A 24477-nucleotide genomic window follows, 5' to 3' on the forward strand; every position below is an offset into this window, starting at 1 on the left:
GTGTTGTTTGATGCAAGAGACCACTTGACAAAATAAAATGCATTATTATTCCCACACCATTATTACAGAGAATCAGACAAATTATTGTCACGTTCTTCAAAATGAGCGGACCAAGGCGCAGTGTGAATTGAGTTCCACATCTTTTTAATACAAAGTGAAACTAGAAACAAAACAACAAAACAACAAAACTTACAAGGAACTAGAAGTCGTAGTGCACAAACACACTAACAGACACAATATCCCACAACCCAGGTGGGAACAATGGAGAACTTAAGTATGATCCCCAATTAGTGACAACGATAATCAGCTGCCTCTAATTGGGAACCTAGAAAAACTAGATCACCCCCTAGTCACGCCCTGACCTACAAAACCATAGAGAACCAAGGGCTCGGCGCAGAGGAGGGCCCTGGCGATGGAACTGGGTTGGACTCCACGCCCGGACTGGGCACCGGCGCAGAGGAAGGCTCCGGCCATGGAGCTGTACTGGACACCGTGCCTGGACTGGGCACCGGCGCAGAGGAAGGCTCCGGCCATGGAGCTGTACTGGACACCGTGCCTGGACTGGGCACCGGCGCAGAGGAAGGCTCCGGCCATGGAGCTGTACTGGACACCGTGCCTGGACTGGGCACCGGCGCAGAGGAAGGCTCCGGCCATGGAGCTGTACTGGACACCGTGCCTGGACTGGGCACCGGCGCAGAGGAAGGCTCCGGCCATGGAGCTGTACTGGACACCGTGCCTGGACTGGGCACCGACGCAGAGGAAGGCTCCGGCCATGGAGCTGTACTGGACACCGTGCCTGGACTGGGCACCGGCGCAGAGGAAGGCTCCGGCCATGGAGCTGTACTGGACACCGTGCCTGATCTGGGCACCGGCGCAGACAAACGCTCCTGCCATGGAGCAGGACTGGACGCCGTGCCTGGAAGCTCCGGGTCGTTGACCGTCACTGAAAGCTCCGGGCCATTGACCATTGCCAGAGGTACCGGACCGTTGAAGCTCCGGACTGTGAACTGTCGCCGGAAGCTCTGGACTGTGAACTGTCACCGGAAGCTCTGGCCTGTGAACTGTCACCGGAAGCTCTGGACTGTGAACTGTCACCGGAAGCTCTGGACTGTGAACTGTCACCGGAAGCTCTGGCCTGTGAACTGTCGCCGGAAGCTCTGGACTGTGAACTGTCGCCGGAAGCTCTGGACTGTGAATGTGCACTGGAGGCCTAGTGCGTCGAGCCGGTACAGGTGGTACCGGCCTGTTGACACGCACTTCAGGGCGAGTGCTGGGAGCCGGCACAGGACGAACCGGGCTGGGGAGGCGCACTGGAGGCCTGATGCGTGGAGCCGGCACAGGTTGCACCGGACTGGTGACACGCTCTTCAGGGCGAGTGCAGAGAACAGGCACTGGATGTACCGGACTGGGGAGGCGCACTGGAGATCTGGTGTGTGGCGCCGGCACTGGTTGTACCAGACTGGTAACACGCTCTTCAGGGCCAATGCGGTGCCGAACACACCAAACCAACATCTCTCTCCTCAACTTCTCCATTGACTCCCTGACGGTCTCTGGCTCTCCAGGGCGAGTGCAGGGAGCAGGCACAGGACGTACCGGGCTGGGAAGGCGCACTGGTGGCCTGGTGCGTGGAGCCGCCACAGATGGTACCGGGCTGAGAAAGCGCTCTTCAACACGCCTGCGCTGCAGCATACTCCTCGCCAAAACCTCTCTCCGGTATCCCTCGTTGAACTCCTCCAGAGTTTGCCATTCGGGCTCTGGCACTCCCCGCTGCTCTGCCGACCCCGCCATGTGCCTCCCCCCCAAAAAATCTTGGTGTTTCTGTGGCCACGGTCCCCGGCGTCGTCGCTGTCCCTTTACCCTCCTTGGCGACTCCCGCCAAGGAAGGGTCTCGTTTCCCCCCATGATTTCCTCCCAACTCCAAAACTCCTTTACCTCATTTACACTCTGCTTGGTCCTGCGTGGGTGGGATATTCTGTCACGTTCTTCAAAATGAGCGGACCAAGGCGCAGTGTGAATTGAGTTCCACATCTTTTTAATACAAAGTGAAACTAGAAACAAAACAACAAAACTTACAAGGAATGTGAAGTCGAAGTGCACAAACACACTAACAGAAACAATATCCCACAACCCAGGTGGGAACAATGGAGAACTTAAGTATGATCTCCAATTAGAGACAACAATAATCAGCTGCCTCTAATTGCGAACCATACCAAGCTCACCAACATAGAAATAGGAAAAACTAGAACACCCCCCTAGTCACACCCTGACCTACAACACCATAGAGAACCAAGGGCTCCCTATGGTCAGGGCATGACAATTATGCTAGCCTCTGCCTAATGGCTACTTAGCTTATTCAAGCCTATTTAAAAATGCAACACAGATTTTCAAAGATGTCTAGAAATGCATACATTTTGTGCTCTTGTAGGAAGCAACCACTCCCCTATTGCTGACAACAGATTCTATATAACTGAGCTAATAACTCACTAACTAGCGAAGGAACAAATGTAGAAATGTGCACACGTTGCTACGTGTAGCTCTCACTTTGATCTCAAAACAAGAACATCTACTGACGACTGCTCATGCTGTACAAACAGTCCAGTTCAAAGTGAAACGCATAGACCCATATATGGCAATGGTCTATTTGCATATAGGCCTACTGCACCTCTGATTGGTTATAGCGCACCGGTCTGTGTAGAGTATGGGCCTGAGTCGTGCCTGTTAATGCAATAGAATCCTAGTCCGATGCATTCCGAATACAACAACATCTCTTGCATAGTTAGTTTTGTTTTGGTATGTTGTATTGAAAGTGGCTAATATTGCGTTGATTCGATCACAATTTTCACAGTAAAGGGAAACGTTGATAGTGTTAACTAACGGAAAACTCTAGAAAGTTGATTGAAGTTCAATCTCATGCTTCTCAGCATGCTCTGATATTTACTCTGCACGGTCCAGGGGGAGCTGTGCATGCGCACTGCACACAGTTTAGAGTGGACATTGGTATTAACCCTTGTTTATGAGTGCTGGGTCGAAACGGTCATAAAACATGTCAGATGGACTCTGTCTGTCTGTCTGTCTGTCTGTCTGTCTGTCTGTCTGTCTGTCTGTCTGTCTGTCTGTCTGTCTGTCTGTCTGTCTGTCTGTCTGTCTGTCTGTCTGTCTGTCTGTCCGTCCGTCCGTCCGTCCGTCCGTCCGTCCGTCCGTCCGTCCGTCTGTCTGTCTGCCTGCCTGCCTGCCTGCCTGCCTGTCTGCCTGTCTGTCTGTCTGCCTGTCTGTCTGTCTGTGGTGTTTTGTTTCTTGGGCTTCTTGTACGAATCAAACACACACAGATGAAAAGATACCAGAGCTGGCATTGGTAGGAAGACTGACGGGGTTGGCTGTTGCTGGGTCAGCAGAGCTGCAGGTGTGGCCACTGTAGTACAGCCTGGTTAGCTCCTACAGCCACTGCAGCTGTACAAACACACACACTCACACAGTCACGCACACACACACACTCTGGAGGAGTGTGAGAAGAGAAACATCACTGGATAAGCCATCGCAGAGAACACACACAGACACACACACACACACACACACACACACACACACACACACACACACACACACACACACACACACACACACACACACACACACACACACACACACACACACACACACACACACACACACACACACACACTGTGAGGTCAGACGCTGGGAGTCAAGAGGAGAGTACAGGGAGTGAAACAAAACAAGGACAGCATCTGGACAAGGGGAGCAAAACAACATTAATGCAGACAAGTGGAAGAAACTGAGGAAATGACAGATAAAGGGGAGGGTCCAGGTGAGTCCCATGAAGCGCCGAGGTGCGTAACGATGGTGACAGGTGTGCGTAATGATGGGCCGCCTGGCACCCTCGAGCACTAGAGAGACGTGTCACACACTCACACACATACACACGCACACACACATACACACGCACACACACACACACACGCATACATACACACACACACACACATACACACGCACATACACACGCGCATACACACGCACACACACACACACACACACACACACACACACACGCATACGCACACGCACGCACACACACACACACACACACACACACACACACACACACACACACACACACACACACACACACACACACACACACACACACACACACACACACACACACACACACACACACAGTATAAGACACATAGAGGCTAAATTAGTGATATAGGAGAGTAAACCAGTCTATTAAAAGGGTATCAGCTACTGCCTCTCACTGTCATACACATTTTACCCTGTGACACACACACACTCATGCTGTGTCATGACCACACACACACACACACACACACACACACACACACACACACACACACACACACACACACACACACACACACACACACACACACACACACACACACACACACACACACACACACACACACACATGCTGTGTCATGACCACACACACACACACACACACACACACACACACACACACACACACACACACACACACACACACACACACACACACACACACACACACACACACACACACACACACACACACACACACACACACACACACACACACACACACACACTCATGCTGTGTCATGACCACACACACACACACACACACACACACACACACACACACACACACACACACACACACACACACACACACACACACGCGCGTTGTGTCATGACCACACTCCTGACAATAAAAGTGTAAGTACAACCAGACCTCCCAATTAACACCACTCTCTCATCTAGCTCCTCCCCCTCCTTTCTCTTCCCTTCATCTCTTTCTCTCATTCTCTCTTCTCTCCTTCCACAGTCTGTTCTCACATATGTCCCTCTCTTTCTCTCATTTCTCCCTCTCCTTCACTTTCTCTTTACCCCAGTTTTATCCCCCTGTATTTCACACAGTCTCTCAGCCACATCAGAGCTGGGCTCTTACCCACCTCTTTTTACTAGTGGATTTCACACTATTCTTTTATTTTTGTCTTTCTCTGTGTCTCTTTCTCGCTGTATGTCCATAGGCCCTGGTCTCTCTGCTCTCTTTAATTGGTCAAGTGGCAGCACAGTAATTGCTGGTTTATTCCTGCTTTATGCTTGTTTGTAATAAACTGTTTTTAAAAGTGTTTTTCTCTCTTGCTCCACTAGTGTTCTAGAATGTTTTGTTACTTTTCCTTCTCTCTCTTTTTCCTTTCTTCTACTACATCCTCCTTTCCTCCATCTATCCTTTTGTGCTTTCTTCTCCTCTCTCTCATCTCCTCTCTCTCTCCTCTCTCCTCCCTCTCTTCTCATCTCTCTCTCCTCCCTCGCTTCTCATCTCTCTCTCCTCCCTCGCTTCTCATCTCTCTCTCCTCTCTCTCTCATCTCTCTCCTCCCTCACTTCTCATCTCTCTCTCCTCCCTCGCTTCTCATCTCTCTCTCCTCTCTCTCTCCTCTCTCCTCCCTCTCTTCTCATCTCTCTCACATCCCTCTCTTCTCCTCTCTCCCCTCTCCTCTCTCTCTCATCTCCTCTCTCTCTCCTCTCTCATCCCTCTCTTTTCCTCTCTCTCATCTCCCTCCCTCTCTCTCTCTCTCTCATCCCTCTCTTCTCATCTCTCTCTCCTCTCCTCTCTCTCTCCTCTCTCCCTCCCTCTCTTCTCCTCTCTCTCCTCTCTCTCTCTCTCTCCTCTCTCATCCCTCTCTTTTCCTCTCTCTCATCTCCTCTCTCTCTCCTCTCTCATCCCTCTCTTCTCCTCTCTCTCATCTCCTCTCTCTCTCCTCTCTCCTCCCTCTCTTCTCATCTCTCTTTCCTCCCTCTCTTCTCATCTCTCTCTCCTCCCTCGCTTCTCATCTCTCTCTCCTCTCTCTCTCCTCTCTCCTCCCTCTCTTCTCATCTCTCTCACATCCCTCTCTTCTCCTCTCTCCCCTCTCCTCTCTCTCTCATCTCCTCTCTCTCTCCTCTCTCATCCCTCTCTTTTCCTCTCTCCCCTCTCCTCTCTCATCTCCTCTCTCCTCCCTCTCTTCCCTCTCATCTCCTCTCTCTCTCATCCCTCTCTTCTCCTCTCTCCCCTCTCATCCCTCTCTTCTCCTCTCTCCCCTCTCCTCTCTCTCTCATCCCTCTCTTCTCCTCTCTCCCCTCTCATCCCTCTCTTCTCCTCTCTCCCCTCTCATCCCTCTCTTCTCCTCTCTCCCCTCTCATCTCTCTCTCATCCCTCTCTTCTCCTCTCTCCCCTCTCCTCTCTCTCTCATCTCCTCTCCCTCTCCTCTCTCCTCCCTCTCTTCTCATCTCTCTCTCCTCCCTCTCTTCCCCTCTCTCATCTCCACCCTTTCTCTCTCCCTCTCCTCTCTCTCTCCTCCCTCTCTTCTCCTCTCTCTTCTCCTCTCTCTCCTCTCTCATCTCCACCCTTTCTCTCTCCCTCTCCTCTCTCTCTCCTCCCTCTCTCCTCTTGTCTCTGGCTGGCTGTATAATTAGCAGGCTGTGCAGGGAAAAGGTTGTTTTTAACCAGACCGTTTCTTGCGGGTTCACCACATACTTTATATTTAGCTTGGTCCAGAGTTACGCCTGAAAATGACTGAGTTCACTAACACTGGCTGCACTAGGCATTGTGTGTGTGTGTGTAAGTGCTAGCAGACTCTACCCACTAAATGTCCAGTGGTCAAAACAGGTCACCACCAGACAAACAGGGTGTGGTTATATGTTTGTGTGTACGTGTGTGTGCACGTGTGTACTTGTATGTGTACAAGTGTGTTGTCGCTGCACATCCTTTGTGTTTAGGTTAGGTTGTGTGTCATGGTAACACCAGTGATGTGGTAGAGCTGTACTTTAAAAGGAAATTACCAACTGTATTTAATGACTAGACTGAATGACTGACTGACTGACTGACTGACTGACTGACTGTCGGACTGTCTGTCTGACTGACTGTCTGATTGACTGTCGGACTGCCTGTCGGACTGCCTGCCTGTCAGACTGTCTGACTGTCTGACTGTTTGACTGCCTGTCTGTCTAACTCATATATGGTCAAGTCTGGCCTGATTACGTCTATGGTTATTTGTCATTTTAGGGGATTTTTCAGGGTCTGTCACTATCCGTATCGCACCCAATCTGTTTCATAAACAGTTCTTGGAAGTGATCACACACACGTCTTTGTCACTCTCCCTCTCACACCCAATTTCTGTTTTTCCCAACTGTGTTATTTAACTCTGAGGATCACTCTACATGATATATTATCTTCTTCTAGCGGCTGTTTATTTTAGATGTAGGGAAACTCTGTGTATACTAACTCTACCCTAATCTTACCTCTCTCTCTTTCTCTCCTCTATCCTCCCTCTCGTTCTCTCCTCTATCCTCTCCCTCCCTCTCTTTCTCTCATCTATCCTCTCCCTCCCTCTCTTTCTCTCCTCTATCCTCCCTCTCCCTCTCTTTCTCTCATCTATCCTCTCCCTCCCTCTCTTTCTCTCCTCTATCCTCCCTCTCCCTCTCTTTCTCTCCTCTATCCTCTCCCTCTTTCTCTCATCTATCCTCTCCCTCCCCCTCTTTCTCTCCTCTATCCTCTCCCATCTATCCTCTCTCTCCCTCTCTTTCTCTCCTCTATCCTCCCTCTCCCTCTCTTTCTCTCCTCTATCCTCCCTCTCTTTCTCTCATCTATCCTCTCCCTCCCTCTCTTTCTCTCCTCTATCCTCCCTCTCTTTCTCTCCTCTATCCTCAGACCATGGGTTCACCACATACTTTATATTTAGCTTGGTCCAGCCTCTTTCTCTCATCTATCGTCTCCCTCCCCCTCTTTCTCTCCTCTATCCTTCCTCTCTTTCTCTCATCTATCCTCTCCCTCCCCCTCTTTCTCTCCTCTATCCTCCCTCTCCCTCTCTTTCTCTCCTCTATCCTCTCCCTCTTTCTCTCATCTATCCTCTCCCTCCCTCTCTTTCTCTCCTCTATCCTCCCTCTCCCTCTCTTTCTCTCCTCTATCCTTCCTCTCTTTCTCTCATCTATCCTCTCCCTCCCCCTCTTTCTCTCCTCTATCCTCCCTCTCCCTCTCTTTCTCTCCTCTATCCTCCCTCTCTTTCTCTCCTCTATCCTCCCTCTCCCTCTCTTTCTCTCATCTATCCTCTCCCTCACTCTCTTTCTCTCCTCTATCCTCCCTCTCCCTCTCTTTCTCTCCTCTATCCTCTCCCATCTATCCTCTCCCTACCTCTCTTTCTCTCCTCTATCCTCCCTCTCCCTCTCTTTCTCTCATCTATCCTCTCCCTCCCTCTATTTCTCTCCTCTATCCTCCCTCTCCCTCTCTTTCTCTCCTCTATCCTCTCCCTCTTTCTCTCATCTATCCTCTCCCTCCCCCTCTTTCTCTCCTCTATCCTTTCTCTCTTTCTCTCATCTATCCTCTCCCTCCCCCTCTTTCTCCCCTCTATCCTCCCTCTCCCTCTCTTTCTCTCCTCTATCCTCTCCCTCTTTCTCTCATCTATCCTCTCCCTCCCTCTCTTTCTCTCCTCTATCCTTCCTCTCTTTCTCTCATCTATCCTCTCCCTCCCCCTCTTTCTCTCCTCTATCCTCCCTCTCCCGCTCTTTCTCTCCTCTATCCTCCCTCTCTTTCTCTCATCTATCCTCTCCCTCCCCCTCTTTCTCTCCTCTATCCTCTCCCTTTTTCTCTCATCTATCCTCTCCCTCCCCCTTTTCTCTCCTCTATCCTCCCTCTCCCTCTCTTTCTCTCCTCTATCCTTCCTCTCTTTCTCTCATCTATCCTCTCCTTTTCTCTCATCTATCCCTCTATCCTCCCCTCTTTCTCTCCTCTATCCTCCCTCTCCCTCTCTTTCTCTCCTCTATCCTCTCCCATCTATCCTCTCCCTACCTCTCTTTCTCTCCTCTATCCTCCCTCTCCCTCTCTTTCTCTCATCTATCCTCTCCCTCCCTCTATTTCTCTCCTCTATCCTCCCTCTCCCTCTCTTTCTCTCCTCTATCCTCTCCCTCTTTCTCTCATCTATCCTCTCCCTCCCCCTTTCTTTCTCTCCTCTATCCTTTCTCTCTTTCTCTCATCTATCCTCTCCCTCCCCCTCTTTCTCTCCTCTATCCTCCCTCTCCCTCTCTTTCTCTCCTCTATCCTCTCCCTCTTTCTCTCATCTATCCTCTCCCTCCCTCTCTTTCTCTCCTCTATCCTTCCTCTCTTTCTCTCATCTATCCTCTCCCTCCCCCTCTTTCTCTCCTCTATCCTCCCTCTCCCGCTCTTTCTCTCCTCTATCCTCCCTCTCTTTCTCTCATCTATCCTCTCCCTCCCCCTCTTTCTCTCCTCTATCCTCTCCCTTTTTCTCTCATCTATCCTCTCCCTCCCCCTCTTTCTCTCCTCTATCCTCCCTCTCCCTCTCTTTCTCTCCTCTATCCTTCCTCTCTTTCTCTCATCTATCCTCTCCCTCCCCCTCTTTCTCTCCTCTATCCTCCCTCTCCCTCTCTTTCTCTCCTCTATCCTCCCTCTCTTTCTCTCATCTATCCTCTCCCTCCCCCTCTTTCTCTCCTCTATCCTCCCTCTCCCTCTCTTTCTCTCATCTATCCTCTCCCTCCCTCTCTTTCTCTCCTCTATCCTCCCTCTCCCTCTCTTTCTCTCATCTATCCTCTCCCTCCCCCTCTTTCTCTCCTCTATCCTCCCTCTCCCTCTCTTTCTCTCCTCTATCCTCCCTCTCTTTCTCTCATCTATCCTCTCCCTCCCTCTGTTTCTCTCCTCTATCCTCCCTTTCTCTTTTTCTTCTCTACCTTTCTGTCTTCCTTTTGTACCCACATTCCTTGCTCCTCTCTTTCTCTGTTCTGTCTTTCCTGCTTACTCACTTGTTCTCTCATCTCTCATCTTATCATGTTTCAAGGTATGACCCAGGTGCAGACAGTGTTGAAGAAACAAAAGTTTATTCTTTCAACTGGGGCAGGCAAAAGACAGGTCAAGGCAGGCAAGGGTCAATAATACAGAGAGGGTGTAAGGTACAGAAAAGCAGGCGGGCTCAGGGTCAGGTCAGCCAGAGGTCAGTAATCCAGAGTAGAGGCAAAGGTACAGGACAGCAGGCGGGCTCAGGGTCAGGTCAGCCAGAGGTCAGTAATCCAGAGTAGAGGCAAAGGTACAGGACAGCAGGCGGGCTCAGGGTCAGGTCAGCCAGAGGTCAGTAATCCAGAGTAGAGGCAAAGGTACAGGACAGCAGGCGGGCTCAGGGTCAGGTCAGCCAGAGGTCAGTAATCCAGAGAGGGTGTAAGGTACAGAAAAGCAGGCGGGCTCAGGGTCAGGTCAGCCAGAGGTCAGTAATCCAGAGTAGAGGCAAAGGTACAGGACAGTAGGCGGGCTCAGGGTCAGGTCAGCCAGAGGTCAGTAATCCAGAGAGGGTGTAAGGTACAGGACAGCAGGCGGGCTCAGGGTCAGGTCAGCCAGAGGTCAGTAATCCAGAGTAGAGGCAAAGGTACAGGACAGCAGGCGGGCTCAGGGTCAGGTCAGCCAGAGGTCAGTAATCCAGAGTAGAGGCAAAGGTACAGGACGGCAGACGGGCTCAGGGTCAGGTCAGCCAGAGAGCGTGTAAGGTACAGAAAAGCAGGCGGGCTCAGGGTCAGGTCAGCCAGAGGTCAGTAATCCAGAGTAGAGGCAAAGGTACAGGACAGTAGGCGGGCTCAGGGTCAGGTCAGCCAGAGGTCAGTAATCCAGAGAGGATGTAAGGTACAGGACAGCAGGCGGGCTCAGGGTCAGGTCAGCCAAAGGTCAGTAATCCAGAGAAGAGGCAAAGGTACAGGACAGCAGGCGAGCTCAGTGTCAGGTCAGCCAGAGGTCAGTAATCCAGAGTAGAGGCAAAGGTACAGGACAGCAGGCGGGCTCAGGGTCAGGTCAGCCAGAGGTCAGTAATCCAGAGTAGAGGCAAAGGTACAGGACAGCAGGCGGGCTCAGGGTCAGGTCAGCCAGAGGTCAGTAATCCAGAGTAGAGGCAAAGGTACAGGACAGCAGGCGGGCTCAGGGTCAGGTCAGCCAGAGGTCAGTAATCCAGAGAGGGTGTAAGGTACAGGACAGCAGGCGGGCTCAGGGTCAGGTCAGGCAGGAAAGGTTGAAACCGGGAAACTAGAAAACAGGGACAATAGCAAAGACAGGAGCAAGGGACAATGCTGGTAGGTTTAAACAGGCAAAACAAACTGGCACAGACAGACAGAAAACACAGGTGTAAGTACCCAGGGGATAATGGGAAAGATGGGCGACATCTGGAGGAGGTGGAGACAAGCACAAGGACAGGTGCAACAGATCAGGGTACCCAGGGGATAATGGGAAAGATGGGCGAGGTGGAGGAGGAGGTGGAGACAAGCACAAGGACAGGTGAAACAGATCAGGGTACCCAGGGGATAATGGGAAAGATGGGCGAGGTGGAGGAGGTGGAAACAAGCACAAGGACATGTGAAACAGATCAGGGTACCCAGGGGATAATGGGAAAGATGGGCGAGGTGGAGGAGGAGGTGGAGACAAGCACAAGGACAGGTGAAACAGATCAGGGTACCCAGGGGATAATGGGAAAGATGGGCGAGGTGGAGGAGGTGGAGACAAGCACAAGGACAGGTGAAACAGATCAGGGTACCCAGGGGATAATGGGAAAGATGGGCGAGGTGGAGGAGGAGGTGGAGACAAGCACAAGGACAGGTGAAACAGATCAGGGTACCCAGGGGATAATGGGAAAGATGGGCGAGGTGGAGGAGGAGGTGGAGACAAGCACAAGGACAGGTGAAACAGATCAGGTTACCCAGGGGATAATGGGAAAGATGGGCGAGGTGGAGGAGGAGGTGGAGACAAGCACAAGGACAGGTGAAACAGATCAGGGTACCCAGGGGATAATGGGAAAGATGGGCGAGGTGGAGGAGGAGGTGGAGACAAGCACAAGGACAGGTGAAACAGATCAGGGTACCCAGGGGATAATGGGAAAGATGGGCGAGGTGGAGGAGGAGGTGGAGACAAGCACAAGGACAGGTGAAACAGATCAGGGTACCCAGGCGCACATGTGACACATCTCTCTTTTTCTCTTTCTCTGTTCTGTCGTTCCTGCTCATTCACTTGTTCTCTCATTTTCTCTTTCTCTTCCCTCTCCTCTCCTTCTACCACATTTCTCTCTCTTTCTTCCTCCTCTCTCACCCTCTCTCTGTAGTAGTCGAGGTCTGTGAAGCGCTTTACGTAGTGTGGACGATGAGTCAAATCAAATCAACTTCTATTTGTCATGTGCGTCGAATACAACAGGTGTTGTACAGTGAAATGCTTACTTACAAGCCCTAACCAACAGTGCAATTTTTCAGTAAAAAATAGGTATTAGGTAAACAATAGATAAGTAAAGAAATACAAAAGAAAAATAAAACAGTAAAATAACAGTAGCGAGGTTGTATACAGGACAGGTGGTACCGGTACAGAATCAATGTCTGGGGGCACCAGTTAGTCGGGCTAATTGAGATAATATGTACGTGAATGTATAGTTAAAGTGACTATGCATAGATAATAAACAGAGAGTAGCAGCAGCATAAAAGAGGGGTTGGGGGGAAGGCACACAATGCAAATAGTCCGGGTAGCCATTTGATTACCTGTTCAGGAGTCTTATGGCTTAGGGGTAAAAGCTGTTGAGAAGCCTTTTGGTCCTTGACTTGGCGCTCCGGTACCACTTGCCATGCGGTAGTAGAGAGAACAGTCTGTGACTGGGGTGGCTGGGGTCTTTGATAATTTTTAGGGCCTTCCTTTGACACCGCTTGGTATATAGGTATATGGGCCCCAATGATGTACTGGACCATATGCACTACCCTCTGTACACTACCTTCTGTACACTACCCTCTGTACACTACCCTCTGCACACTACCTTCTGTACACTACCGCCTGTACACTACCTCCTGTACACTACCTTCTATACACTACCTCCTGTACACTACCCCCTGTACACTACCCCCTGTACACTACCCTCTGTACACTACCCCCTGTACACTACCCTCTGTACACTACCCCCTGTACACTACCCTCTGTACACTACCCTCTGTACACTACCCCCTGTACACTACCCCCTGTACACTACCCTCTATACACTACCCTCTGTACACTACCCCTGTACACTACCCTCTGTACACTACCCTCTGTACACTACCCCCTGTACACTACCCTCTGTATACTACCCTCTGTACACTACCCCCTGTACACTACCCTCTGTACACTACCCTCTGTACACTACCCTCTGTACACTACCCCCTGTACACTACCCTCTGTACACTACCCTCTGTACACTACCCTCTGTACACTACCCCCTGTACACTACCCTCTGTACACTACCCCTGTACACTACCCCCTGTACACTACCCTCTGTACACTACCTTCTATACACTACCTCCTGTACACTACCCCTGTACACTACCCCCTGTACACTACCCTCTGTACACTACCCCCTGTACACTACCCCTGTACACTACCCCCTGTACACTACCCCCTGTACACTACCCCTGTACACTACCCTCTGTACACTACCCTCTGTACACTACCCCTGTACACTACCCTCTATACACTACCCTCTGTACACTACCCCCTGTACACTACCCTCTGTACACTACCCTCTGTACACTACCCCTGTACACTACCCTCTGTACACTACCCTCTGTACACTACCCCCTGTACACTACCCTCTGTACACTACCCTCTGTACACTACCCCCTGTACACTACCCTCTGTACACTACCCTCTATACACTACCCCCTGTACACTACCCTCTGTACACTACCCTCTGTACACTACCCTCTGTACACTACCCTCTGTACACTACCCTCTGTACACTACCCTCTGTACACTACCCCTGTACACTACCCCCTGTACACTACCCTCTGTACACTACCCTCTGTACACTACCCTCTGTACACTAAGGGGTCCACTGAGAAGTCACTACAGAGTGATAATTATAACAATTGAAATGCTAATCCTTTGCACATGAACGCTCACTCATTCGGGAACAATTGCAATCAATATATATATTTATGCTCAGTGTGTCATCTTGATCGCTGGTGAAAAGTTCATTTATTTTGTAGAATTGTCCATCTCTCTCCCTCTCTCTCTCTGTCGTGGTTATAGTGGAGAGTTCAGAGTGACATTCATTAATTTCGTTATAGAATGGATGTTTCAGCGGTTGTCGTTCTTTGCGTTGAATGATACCGAATTCCTAGCTGCAGACTAGTAATTAATATCACAGACGTTGTTCTTATTCTGTTTTGTCTATAGTCTAAGAGTTTAACTATGTGGTATGGTTAAAAGATTCAGCAATGGTCTACAACCTTTGTACTCCTGTGATTGAGAGAAACATGGTCTACAACCTTTAGCCATCTTGTAATTGAGGTAAGCTCGGTCTGCTGATCGAAAACCAGAGTGGGAGTTTTATTCTGAAGGCAGAAAAGGGCTGTCCCAGGAAGCCTGACCATAACTGGGCTCAGGGGCGGTCCTCTGATTTAGTTAACTCCATCCAATCCCCTTTTTGAGTTTTCCTTCATTAAACAGTCCAAAATCATATTACACAATTTTACAAACAGTATCATACTCACTCATTCATCTTATACAACAATTAGATGAAAACCTCATATCTGAGGTTAATATATAAACAGTGTTATGGTAATGTGTCCACACCGTCTCCCATGAGCTTCCCCAAGTTGTGACAAACGAACTGGATTCTTCACCAATCTTTTATACTTTCTCCGGAACATGAAATTTGTTCGTACCTCAAGTTCTGTGAGGTGGAAGGAATTGCTTTGTTCTCTATAAAAATTTACTCTGCCTATACTGTGTGTCCATGAGGAGATCCTCAGGAATTTACGACGTCTCTCTAACCACAGCAACCTAGTTGAAGGAGGCAAGGGGGAGGCAGGGAGAGGGGGATGGGGCTTGCTATACCCAAAGAGGCCAACGTCATGACACACCCCCCCCCCCCCGGTGGTTTGGATCTTGTTTGCCCTGCAAGTTACAAATCAACATAAAATCATGAACACGTGATGTCCTGTTTGTAGATCATCGTTGCAGTCCCCTCTGGTGGTTGAACTTGGTAGGCTTCCCTGAAAGTGGGGCAGTTCACCACAAGGGTGGCTGTTGATGTCCGGTTGGTGATCGCCGTTGCGCTCCCTTCTAGTGATGTACCTTGGTAGATTCCCTGGAAACTGCAAAGTACCCCAGGGAGGGCCAGGGGGATGTCCTGGTTGGTGATCGCCGTTGCGGTCCCCCGCCCTCTGGTGGTTTATCTGGTAGGCTCCCTGACAGCAGGGCATGCCGCCACAAGGATGGGCCGTGGGTGTCCGTGTTTGGGGTCGCCGTTGCGGTCCCCCGCCCTCTGGTGGTTTACCTTGATAGGCTCCCTGACAGCGGGGCATGCCGCCACAAGGATGGGCCGTGGGTGTCCGTGTTTGGGGTCGCCTATGCGGTCCCCCGCCCTCTGGTGGTTTACCTTGATAGGCTCCCTGACAGCGGGGCATGCCGCCACAAGGATGGGCCGTGGGTGTCCGTGTTTGGGGTCGCCGTTGCGGACCCGTAGTCTGGTTGTCGTCCAGACTGGAAGATCTGGGGAGTAACTTAGGCAGATGTTAACAACGCACACACACTCATGAAATATAGATAATTACATTCATGCCCCAATGAGCGGTGTTGTGGCACTAAGTGATGGTTGTATGGGGACATTGTTTATGGCTCTATCACTTCCTAAGTGTCAAAGGAACTGGATCGAAAAGGAATGAAAGCATAAACAAAAGATATACAAAATATATTTCTCACACAAAAATCATCTAATTGGACTGTATTCTATATATCATGGCATTGTCTCTAATGCCATATCTAAGGTTTTATAACTTGGTGTGTTGCTTAGATACTATCCTAAGTTGATAACTAATGAAGTTTACAGCTGTAAGGCACTAGTTTTGGGCAGTCTACAGGGATGACCTATGGACTTCTGGGAAGAAAACTGGTGAGTGCTGTAGAGTCAAAGGCCTAGAAGTAAATGTTCAACTTTACTAAGGCTGGCATTTTGCTTGGACCCTTAAGTGATCCTAGCATAACTCCTAATTGGATGTTCCGTTGTGCATGTGCGTTTATGCTTACACAAGCGCGCATGTCATGGGAAGAAAACCAAGTATCCTGGCAGATTTCAACTTGTTCAGAATGAGTCTGACGTAGTCAGGTAATTTCCAGGTCAATGCCTGGAGGTCAGTCAGAATTGGTGTCGAGGGAGTCTGTAGTAGTTTTTACTACAAGTCACTGTGTCTTCCACTATTGTAGTGGTGATAGGTATGAAGTCTATTTCATAGCTATGTTATCCACGGAGGAGCTAACCTCACGACGGAAGTACTCTAAGTATTAGACCAGTCGTACGTGGTGTGATCGTGGTTAGTGATTCTAATAATTTTCCTCCTGAACAGAGGATTATATTTATTAGTGACATGTGTGTTAACCATTGGAAGAGTGCACTGGAGATTCCCTTCCACGTGTTGCACTCTGAGTGACTCCTATGTCGCTGTTGTCAAGGGTAATTTGATTGGTTAGATCTCTAACCTTCTTACTGATTGTAGCTAGACTGACTGTCGCTGGTATTGGTACTGGTGCTCAAAGGGACCAGTTATCCTACCAATTTATTCTGAAATGTTATATTACCGGAACACATGATTGGAGCATTTTACTAGTTGTATTGTAGTTGAACCTACACATGGCAAGGAATGATTATTGTTGCCATTTGTTTTGGATGTGGACAAGCCCACTGGACTTCCTTTACGACCAGTGTGGTGCACCTCAGTACCATCTTATATGTGTTCTAAGATAATCCCCTTCTAGGGGCCTGTCTGCTCCTCACTGTTCTCATAGGGGAGCTTACAACTAGATCTGATTTATGCTCTGGCGGCCTCGTACGTTGTTGTCCGTAGTCTCGACCCCTCCCCCCCCCACCACCGGCCTCGATGAGGCTCATCATGGGTCTGGGCTACTATTCCCCACCTTTGTGTCTCCGGAAACCCCCCCCCCACCCCCCACCAGCAGGTGGTGTTGGTGTCTGAGGCGCAAACGAAAAGGTCGAACGCTATGTACAAGTTGTCAGCGGCCGCGTTGTTATGAGGATGGCTGTAACCTTTCAACCAAATCTCCTGGTGTTTGTGCTTCAAAACGCTCAGTGGCTGTCGAAGTCTGTCAGTCACCACCGCGTCCGCGTGTGGCAACCTCTTCAGTACCTGCGAACTGAGACAAGGATATCTGTCTGTGATATCGCTAAGTGTTTCACCAGTGGGAGTCATCGGGTCAGTTGCTGGACTGACGCCATTAGTATCATTGTAAGGGGTGACAGTCCCCAACAAAGTGGATGGTGTGTCATCGGAAGCAGAGTATACTCTGCGCATCAATGTTTTTCTTGCTGAGACGGCCGCAGTGATTGCGGAAGTGTCCGAAGGGCAAGAGGAGTTAATCTCAACTACCGTATTGCACAACTGCAAGGAGGAGGGAAGTTGCAGAGACAGCTGGCCTCGAAATCATGAAAAGAATGGTCAATCAAGTTGGCTGATGGAATGGGTCGAGATATCGTAATATCTCCTTGGATCGGATTCTGCCCCAAGAGGTTTTTAAACATCTTTTTCCCAAGGGGTGCTTTCGACAGATACCCCTCGTGAATGACTGCGTTGCAGCTAGCGTTAGGGGTGAACAGTGTGGTCAGTGTAGGAGGCACGGTGGCCTGTGACCATACCTGGTTGGTTTTCCAATCCATCAATGGGAGTAACCGATCCATCAAGTCTGCTCCAAGTAGCAGGGTTACAGTTTCATACACAGGGTGAACAAGCAATACGTCCTTGAAGTGTAGTTTCAGCATGACTCTCAATGTGAGAGGCGAGGTAGTCTGAGTGACCCCTCGAAGTGTAGTGTCGCATCGTTCCACTTTTAACCAATGTTTAGTTGGCTTCAAAGCCATTTTGATATTATCAAACAATGTTTGAGAGATGAGTGATATTGTCGCACCCGAGTCAATTAGCTCATGACAAGTTAAGCAGTCCTCCAGGACTGTTTCCAGGTATTGCCCTTTAGATCTGTGGTTAGTGGACATATTCCCCACAAAGTGTAGTGGTCGTTCGCAACGACGTGATGTGTCATTTCTGTTCAAGGTGGAAGCAGATAGACTTTTCCGATTTTGAGTGGGCTTGGCTTTAACGAAGCGTTTGACCTTTTTCTTCGCAACCTTTGTATCAGAGTCTATAGACAAAACCCGGGGGATTGTTTCTTGATCAAGCGGGCCCTGGATAGGGTCTCGAGTGAGAGCGGGAGAATTTTTTATTTTAACGTCCTTGCTATAGGTGTTAATTCCTGCGGACCTGGTGTCCGGTAATTCCCCGTCTAGTCCTTGTGACTTATCTTTTACCCTTTTCTCAAATTGTTCTCGCTTTAGTTCTTCCCGTAGAGGAACTTCTGAAGAACATTGGTCTACATTTGCATCGTCCTTTGTTACCCTGGTGCTCTGACACTTTTTGGGGGTTGGGTGCAGGAACGTAGCGAACAGGTCGATTGTAGCGGTAGTCATGTTGATGGCGACGTACTTTACAGTTAATTCGACCGCAGAGTTTATTGGAATCATGGTTTCGTGGTAGAAACTGTTGTTGTGCGTCATCTCTCAACGCTCCAATACCTGATAATGCACCCTCTAACTGGAGTGAGTGCCCGTGGTCAAACTTCAAAACCGAGTGGCCAGGGCTCTTAGCGTTGTGAACTTTTGATGCCTCAAAAGCTGTGCTTGCAAGCTCTCTGAGTTGTAAGATAGGCAAGCCAACGTGGGCGGCAAGGCCCAAGTAGGTAATGAAGTTCGACAGGGACATTTGTTTAAATGGTAACAGGTCTTCCATGCCTGTTTCAGTGAGTAGGCCAAAGTAAGCTGAACAAAGCCTATGATAGTAAGCTTGTGGGTGTTCATTCCGAGCTTGTTTGACGGTGTTAGCCAGTAAGCTATCGTGTTTGCGAGTCTCAGAACCACTGAATTCTAATTTCAAAGCTGTGGCAAGTTTAGCGTAGTCATTTAGCACGTGTTGCTGTTGTAGACGAATGAACCTTGTCACGTGTCTATTCGATGTTCGCTTCAACAGGTAAACCCTGTCAGAACCTGTAGCGTTCGGGTAGCCATCCAACGCGTCCTCTATGTCAGCTAGGAACGTCTCAGTATCGTTTGGCTGACCTGGAACGGGGTCAAAGGTGGGGAAATTCTTGATGAGTTTGTCAAGGTATTCTGCGTCAAGTGGGCGGAAAGAGTTGGCTTCATTCTGTGGAGATATTGGGGCCGAAAGGCCAAGAGTAGAAGCCAAACCTTGTCGTTCGTTGGCCAAGAGGTGCAATATTACTCAGTGCCGAATGGCCAAGAGGAGAAGACTGAGGGGCACATGAGGGAGGCAATGTCTGAAACCTATCATCATACTCCTGTGAGTACAGGGCTCCGGTTGCTTGGATTCGTAGTCACGCTGTAGAGCGTGACCATTCTGGACTTCCTCCAGATGGTACCTAAGGGTGGTATTCTGCTGCATTGCAGAGTCCACTTGAGCGCTTAGAGTACTGATTTTGGACACGTGAGTGTCACACTTGCTCCTTCCGGGCTCAAACTTATCTGTCATGGCTTGCAGATAGAGGTCTTGAGTACGGAGCGAGAGATTCAGTGATGAGATTTTCTCCACTTGCTTAGAAATCAATATTTCCATCTTCATCACCTGAGTTCTCTCATCATTTATTTGGTCAGTGACCTGAATGAGTTCTGCTGATTTGCCATCCAACTTTGTCATTGTGTTCATTAACTGATCGTCTTTGGTCTGCAGCGTTTTGAGTAGAACCGTGTTACTTTGAGTAACGTTCGACAAAACTGCCTGCATGTTATCAAGTTGAGCGCTCCTGTTTGTAGATTACTCTTCAGATTTATCTAGTCTGGCGTGAACATCATTGTATTTAGTTTAGGCTAAATCGAGTTATTCCTGTAGCATATGATTTTGTTCCTGTAGGAGACGATTTTGTTGAAGAGCTTGTGCTTGTTCATCGTCATACGTTTTTGCAATTACATTTAATTGTCCAGTTTTCAAGTGCAGTTCCATAGCTAGCAGAATTTTTCCCCTTTCTGCGGGGAGAGGGGGATGGGGCTTGCTATACCCAAAGTGGCCAACATCATGACACTAATAAAATTTGATTTGATTTTGATTTACAGCCCCGTCGATGAGAATGGGGGCCTGCTCGGCCCTCCTTTTCCTGTAGTCCACAATCATCTCCTTTGTCTTGATTAAGTTGAGGGATAGGTTGTTATTTTGGCACCACCCGGCTAGGTCTCTGACCTCCTCCCTATAGGCTGTCTCGCCATTGTTGGTCACCAGGCCTACCACTGTTGTGTCGTCTGCAAACTTAATGATGGTGTTGGAGTTGTGCCTGGCCATGCAGTCATGAACAGGGTGTACAGGTGGGGACTGAGCATGCACCCCTGAGGGACTCCAGTGTTGAGGATCAGAGTGGCAGATGTGTTGCTACCTACCCTCACCACCTGGGGGCGGCCCGTCAGGAAGTCCAGGATCCAGTTGTAGAGGGAGGGTTTCTGTGGTAATGATGTTAATGTGAGCCATGGCCAGCCTTTCAAAGCACTTCATGGCTACAGACGTGAGTGCTACAGGTCTGTAGTCATTTAGGCAGGTCACCTTAGTGCTCTTGGGCACAGGGACTATGGTGGTCTGCTTGAAACATGTTGGTATTACAGACTCAATCAGGGACATGTTGAAAATGTCAGTGAGACATCTGCCAGTTGGTCAGCACATTCCTGGAGCACCGGGTTAGAGTCCCGCACCTTGAAAGCGGCAGATCTAACCTTTAGCTCAGTGAGAATGTTGCCTGTGGTTGGGGTATGTACAGTCACTGTGGGGACGATGTCCTCGATGCACTTATTGATAAAGCCTGTGACTGATGTGGTGTACTCCTCAAGGCCATCGGAAGAATCCCATAACATATTCCAGTCTGTGCTAGCAAAACTGTCCAGTAGTTTAGCATCTGCTTCATTTGACCACTTTCTTTTATAGACTGAGTCACTGGTGCTTCCTGCTTTAATTTTAGCTGGTAAGCCGGAATCAGGAGTATAGAATTATGGTCAGATTTGTCAAATGGAGGGCGAGGCAGAGCTTTGTACGCGTCTCTGTGTGTGGAATAAAGGTGATCTAGAATTTTTTCCCCTCTGGTTGCGCATTTAACATGCTGATAGAAATGAGGTCAAATGGATTTAAGTTTCCCTGCATTAAAGTCCCAGGCCACTAGGAGCGCTGCCTCTGGGTGAGCGGTTTCCTGTTTGCTTATTTCCTGATACAGCTGACTGAGTGAGGTCTTAGTGCCAGCATCTGTCTGTGGTGGTAAATAAACAGCCACAAAAAAATAGATGAAAACTCTCTTGGCAAATAGTGTGGTCTACAGCTTGTCATGAGATACTCTACTTCAGGCCATGATGTTTCAGATCCAACTCTAGAACAATATTTGTGTTTTATTGTGGTTTGGTTCAGGGCAACGGAAAGAGAATGTACATGTAAGCAGTTTGGGTCTTGAACCAGTATGTGCTGTTTTAACATGCTGACAACAGCACTGTGATATTTACCTAATAAAGTTCTTGATATCTGTCTTTGTCCAGTACGGAGGCATTCAGCCCTGAGCGGGGGGCGAGGGAGGGGGCCACCAAGGTCATGATCGTGGTGACGGACGGAGAGTCACATGATGGGGAGGAGCTACCGGACGCTCTGGAGGAGTGTGAGAAGAGAAACATCACCAGATATGCCATCGCTGTGAGTACACACACACACACACACACACACACACACACACACACACACACACACACACACACACACACACACACACACACACACACACACACACACACACACACACACACACACACACACACACACACACAATGACCCATATAGCATTGTTTGTCAATAAAGTTTACTAGACTGGCAGCATGCTGGCTTTGATCCTCAGACTTACGCAATTAAGTCAGATGAGTTAGCTCACACACCCACTCACAAACTACCCCACTCACACACTCACACGCAACCAGTCTCCCAGCCTCCCTGTGCACAGCCACAGATTCATATATAGGTAGAACCTTTTTGGCTCTCACAGAGACGCATGCACGCACACACACACACTGTTTCATAGAGCACATGAATGCGGCATGCCTGCTACACCACAAAACTCACTAACCAATATGGCAGACAGTCTCACCAACCAACCCCACTCCTGAAATAGCTGTATTGAAACAGCTTTTCCACCATACCACCTCACATACCCTGCATAATGTGAGAGCTAGTCATCCTGCCCATTCAGCCTCAAACTGGCCTGTGGTTTTTAAAATAGCCCCAGCAAATCACTAACTGAACCCCTCTGGCTCCTTAAAATAACCCAGTGGGTAACAACAGTTATGTCTTCCTGCCCCACCCCACCCCCCTAACACACACATGCACACACACCATCAGTGTCTCGAGTGATGTGGTTTTGGTATCTGGTGGAACAGACTCCAGTGGCTGAGCAGTCGGAGACTCTTCCCCAGCCCACAATATAAACACTGGGACCTGCAGGGCCACTGTCACCAGAGGAACCACAATATAAACACTGGGACCTGCAGGGCCACTGTCACCAGAGGAACCACAATATAAACACTGGGACCTGCAGAGCCACTGTCACCAGAGGAACCACAATATAAACACTGGGACCTGCAGAGCCACTGTCACCAGAGGAACCACAATATAAACACTGTGACCTGCAGAGCCACTGTCACCAGAGGAACCACAATATAAACACTGGGACCTGCAGAGCCACAGTCACCAGAGGAACCACAATATAAACACTGTGACCTGTTGCCACAAGAAAAGGGCAACCATTTGTACATTGTTACAACACTGTATATATAATATGACATTTGTAATGTTTTTATTGTTTTGAAACTTCTGTATGTGTAATGTTTACTGTTCATTTTTATTGTTTATTTCACTTTTGTATATTATCTACCTCACTTGCTTTGGCAATGTTAACATATGTTTCCCATGACAATAAAGCCCCTTGAATTGAATTGAGAGAGAGAGAGAGAGAGAGAGAGAGAGAGAGAGAGAGAGAGAGAGAGAGAGAGAGAGAGAGAGAGAGACACAGAGAGAGAGAGACACAGAGAGAGAGAGACACAGAGAGAGAGAGATGGGGGGACTTCCACAAAGCTGTGAGCAATCTGAGAGACAAGGCAAGAAGGGCCTTCTATGTCATCAAAAGGAACATAAAATGTAACATACTAATTTAGATCTGGATAAAAATACTTGAATCAGTTACAGGACCCATTGCCCTTCATGGTTGTGAGGTCTGGGCGCCGGTCACCAACCAAGAATTCACAAAATGGGACAAACGCCAAATTGAGACTCTGCATGCAGAGTTCTGCAAAATATATTTTGTGTACAACGTAAAACACCAAATAATGCAGGCAGAGCAGAATTAGGCCGATACCCACTAATGATCTAAATCCAGGAAAGAGACGTTAAATTCAACAACCACCTAAAAGGAAGCGATTCCCAAACCGATTCCCAAACCGATTCCCAAACCGATTCCCAAACCATCGATAACAAAACCATCACCTACAGAGAGATGAATCTGGAGAAGAGTCCCCTAAGCAAGCTGGTCCTGGGGCTCTGTTCACAAACACAAACACACCCCACAGAGCCCCAGGACAGCAACACAATTAGACCCAACCAAATCATGAGAAAACAACAAAAAAATATTACTTTATTATTACTTTACACATTGGAAAGAATTTACAAAAAAACAGAGCTAACTCGAATGCTATTTGAGTACACAGTGGCTGAATACCTGACCACTGTGACTGACCCAAACTTAAGGAAAGCTTTGACTATGTCCAGACTCAGTGAGCATAGCATTTTGACAAACTCCCATATATGTTTGGTGAAATACCACAGTGTACCATCACAGTAGCAAGATTTGTGACCTGTTGCCAAAAAAAGGGCAACCAGTGAAGAACAAGCACCATTGTAAATACAACCCGTATTTATGTTTATTTATTTTCTCTGTAAACATATGTTTCGCTCACCAATAAAACCCCTTAAATTAAATTGATTTGAAGAGAGAGTGAGAAAGAGAGAGAGAGAGAGAGAGAGAGAGAGAGAGAGAGAGAGAGAGAGAGAGAGAGAGAGAGAGAGAGAGAGAGAATCTCCAGGGTCTTGATGCTGAAACGTGGTTTCACTGTGACGACTACAATGTTTTGATGTTGTTGCTCTCTGTCCTGCTGCCAGTGTGTGTAGGACAGAAAACAGCCCTTTGGGGAGAGCAGAGCAACAAGCTCTCTAAAATAACAGCCTGAGTCGTGGTTTATACATCAGCCTGCCTGCCTGCCGACTCACACAGAATTTACAGTCAACAAGGAGAGGGGTCAAAGGGGGTGTGTTTGTCTGTTTGCGAGTTTGTTTGTGTGCATGTGCCTGTG

At 48.8% G+C, this 24477-nt stretch overlaps 1 protein-coding gene across 1 annotated transcript in view; it reads left to right on the top strand.

The window, feature by feature from the left end:
• itga10 (integrin, alpha 10) overlaps nucleotides 1-24477 on the top strand; it is an 82765-nt gene that overhangs the window by 32831 nt on the left and 25457 nt on the right. The window contains exon 8 of the mRNA XM_046303217.1: nucleotides 21628-21778. Within this exon, the coding sequence (XP_046159173.1) occupies nucleotides 21628-21778 (151 nt within the window). The remainder of the gene's footprint in view (nucleotides 1-21627; nucleotides 21779-24477) is intronic.

The sequence above is a fragment of the Oncorhynchus gorbuscha genome, linkage group LG15 (assembly GCF_021184085.1).
Source record: "Oncorhynchus gorbuscha isolate QuinsamMale2020 ecotype Even-year linkage group LG15, OgorEven_v1.0, whole genome shotgun sequence".
NCBI classification, from domain to species: domain Eukaryota; kingdom Metazoa; phylum Chordata; class Actinopteri; order Salmoniformes; family Salmonidae; genus Oncorhynchus; species Oncorhynchus gorbuscha.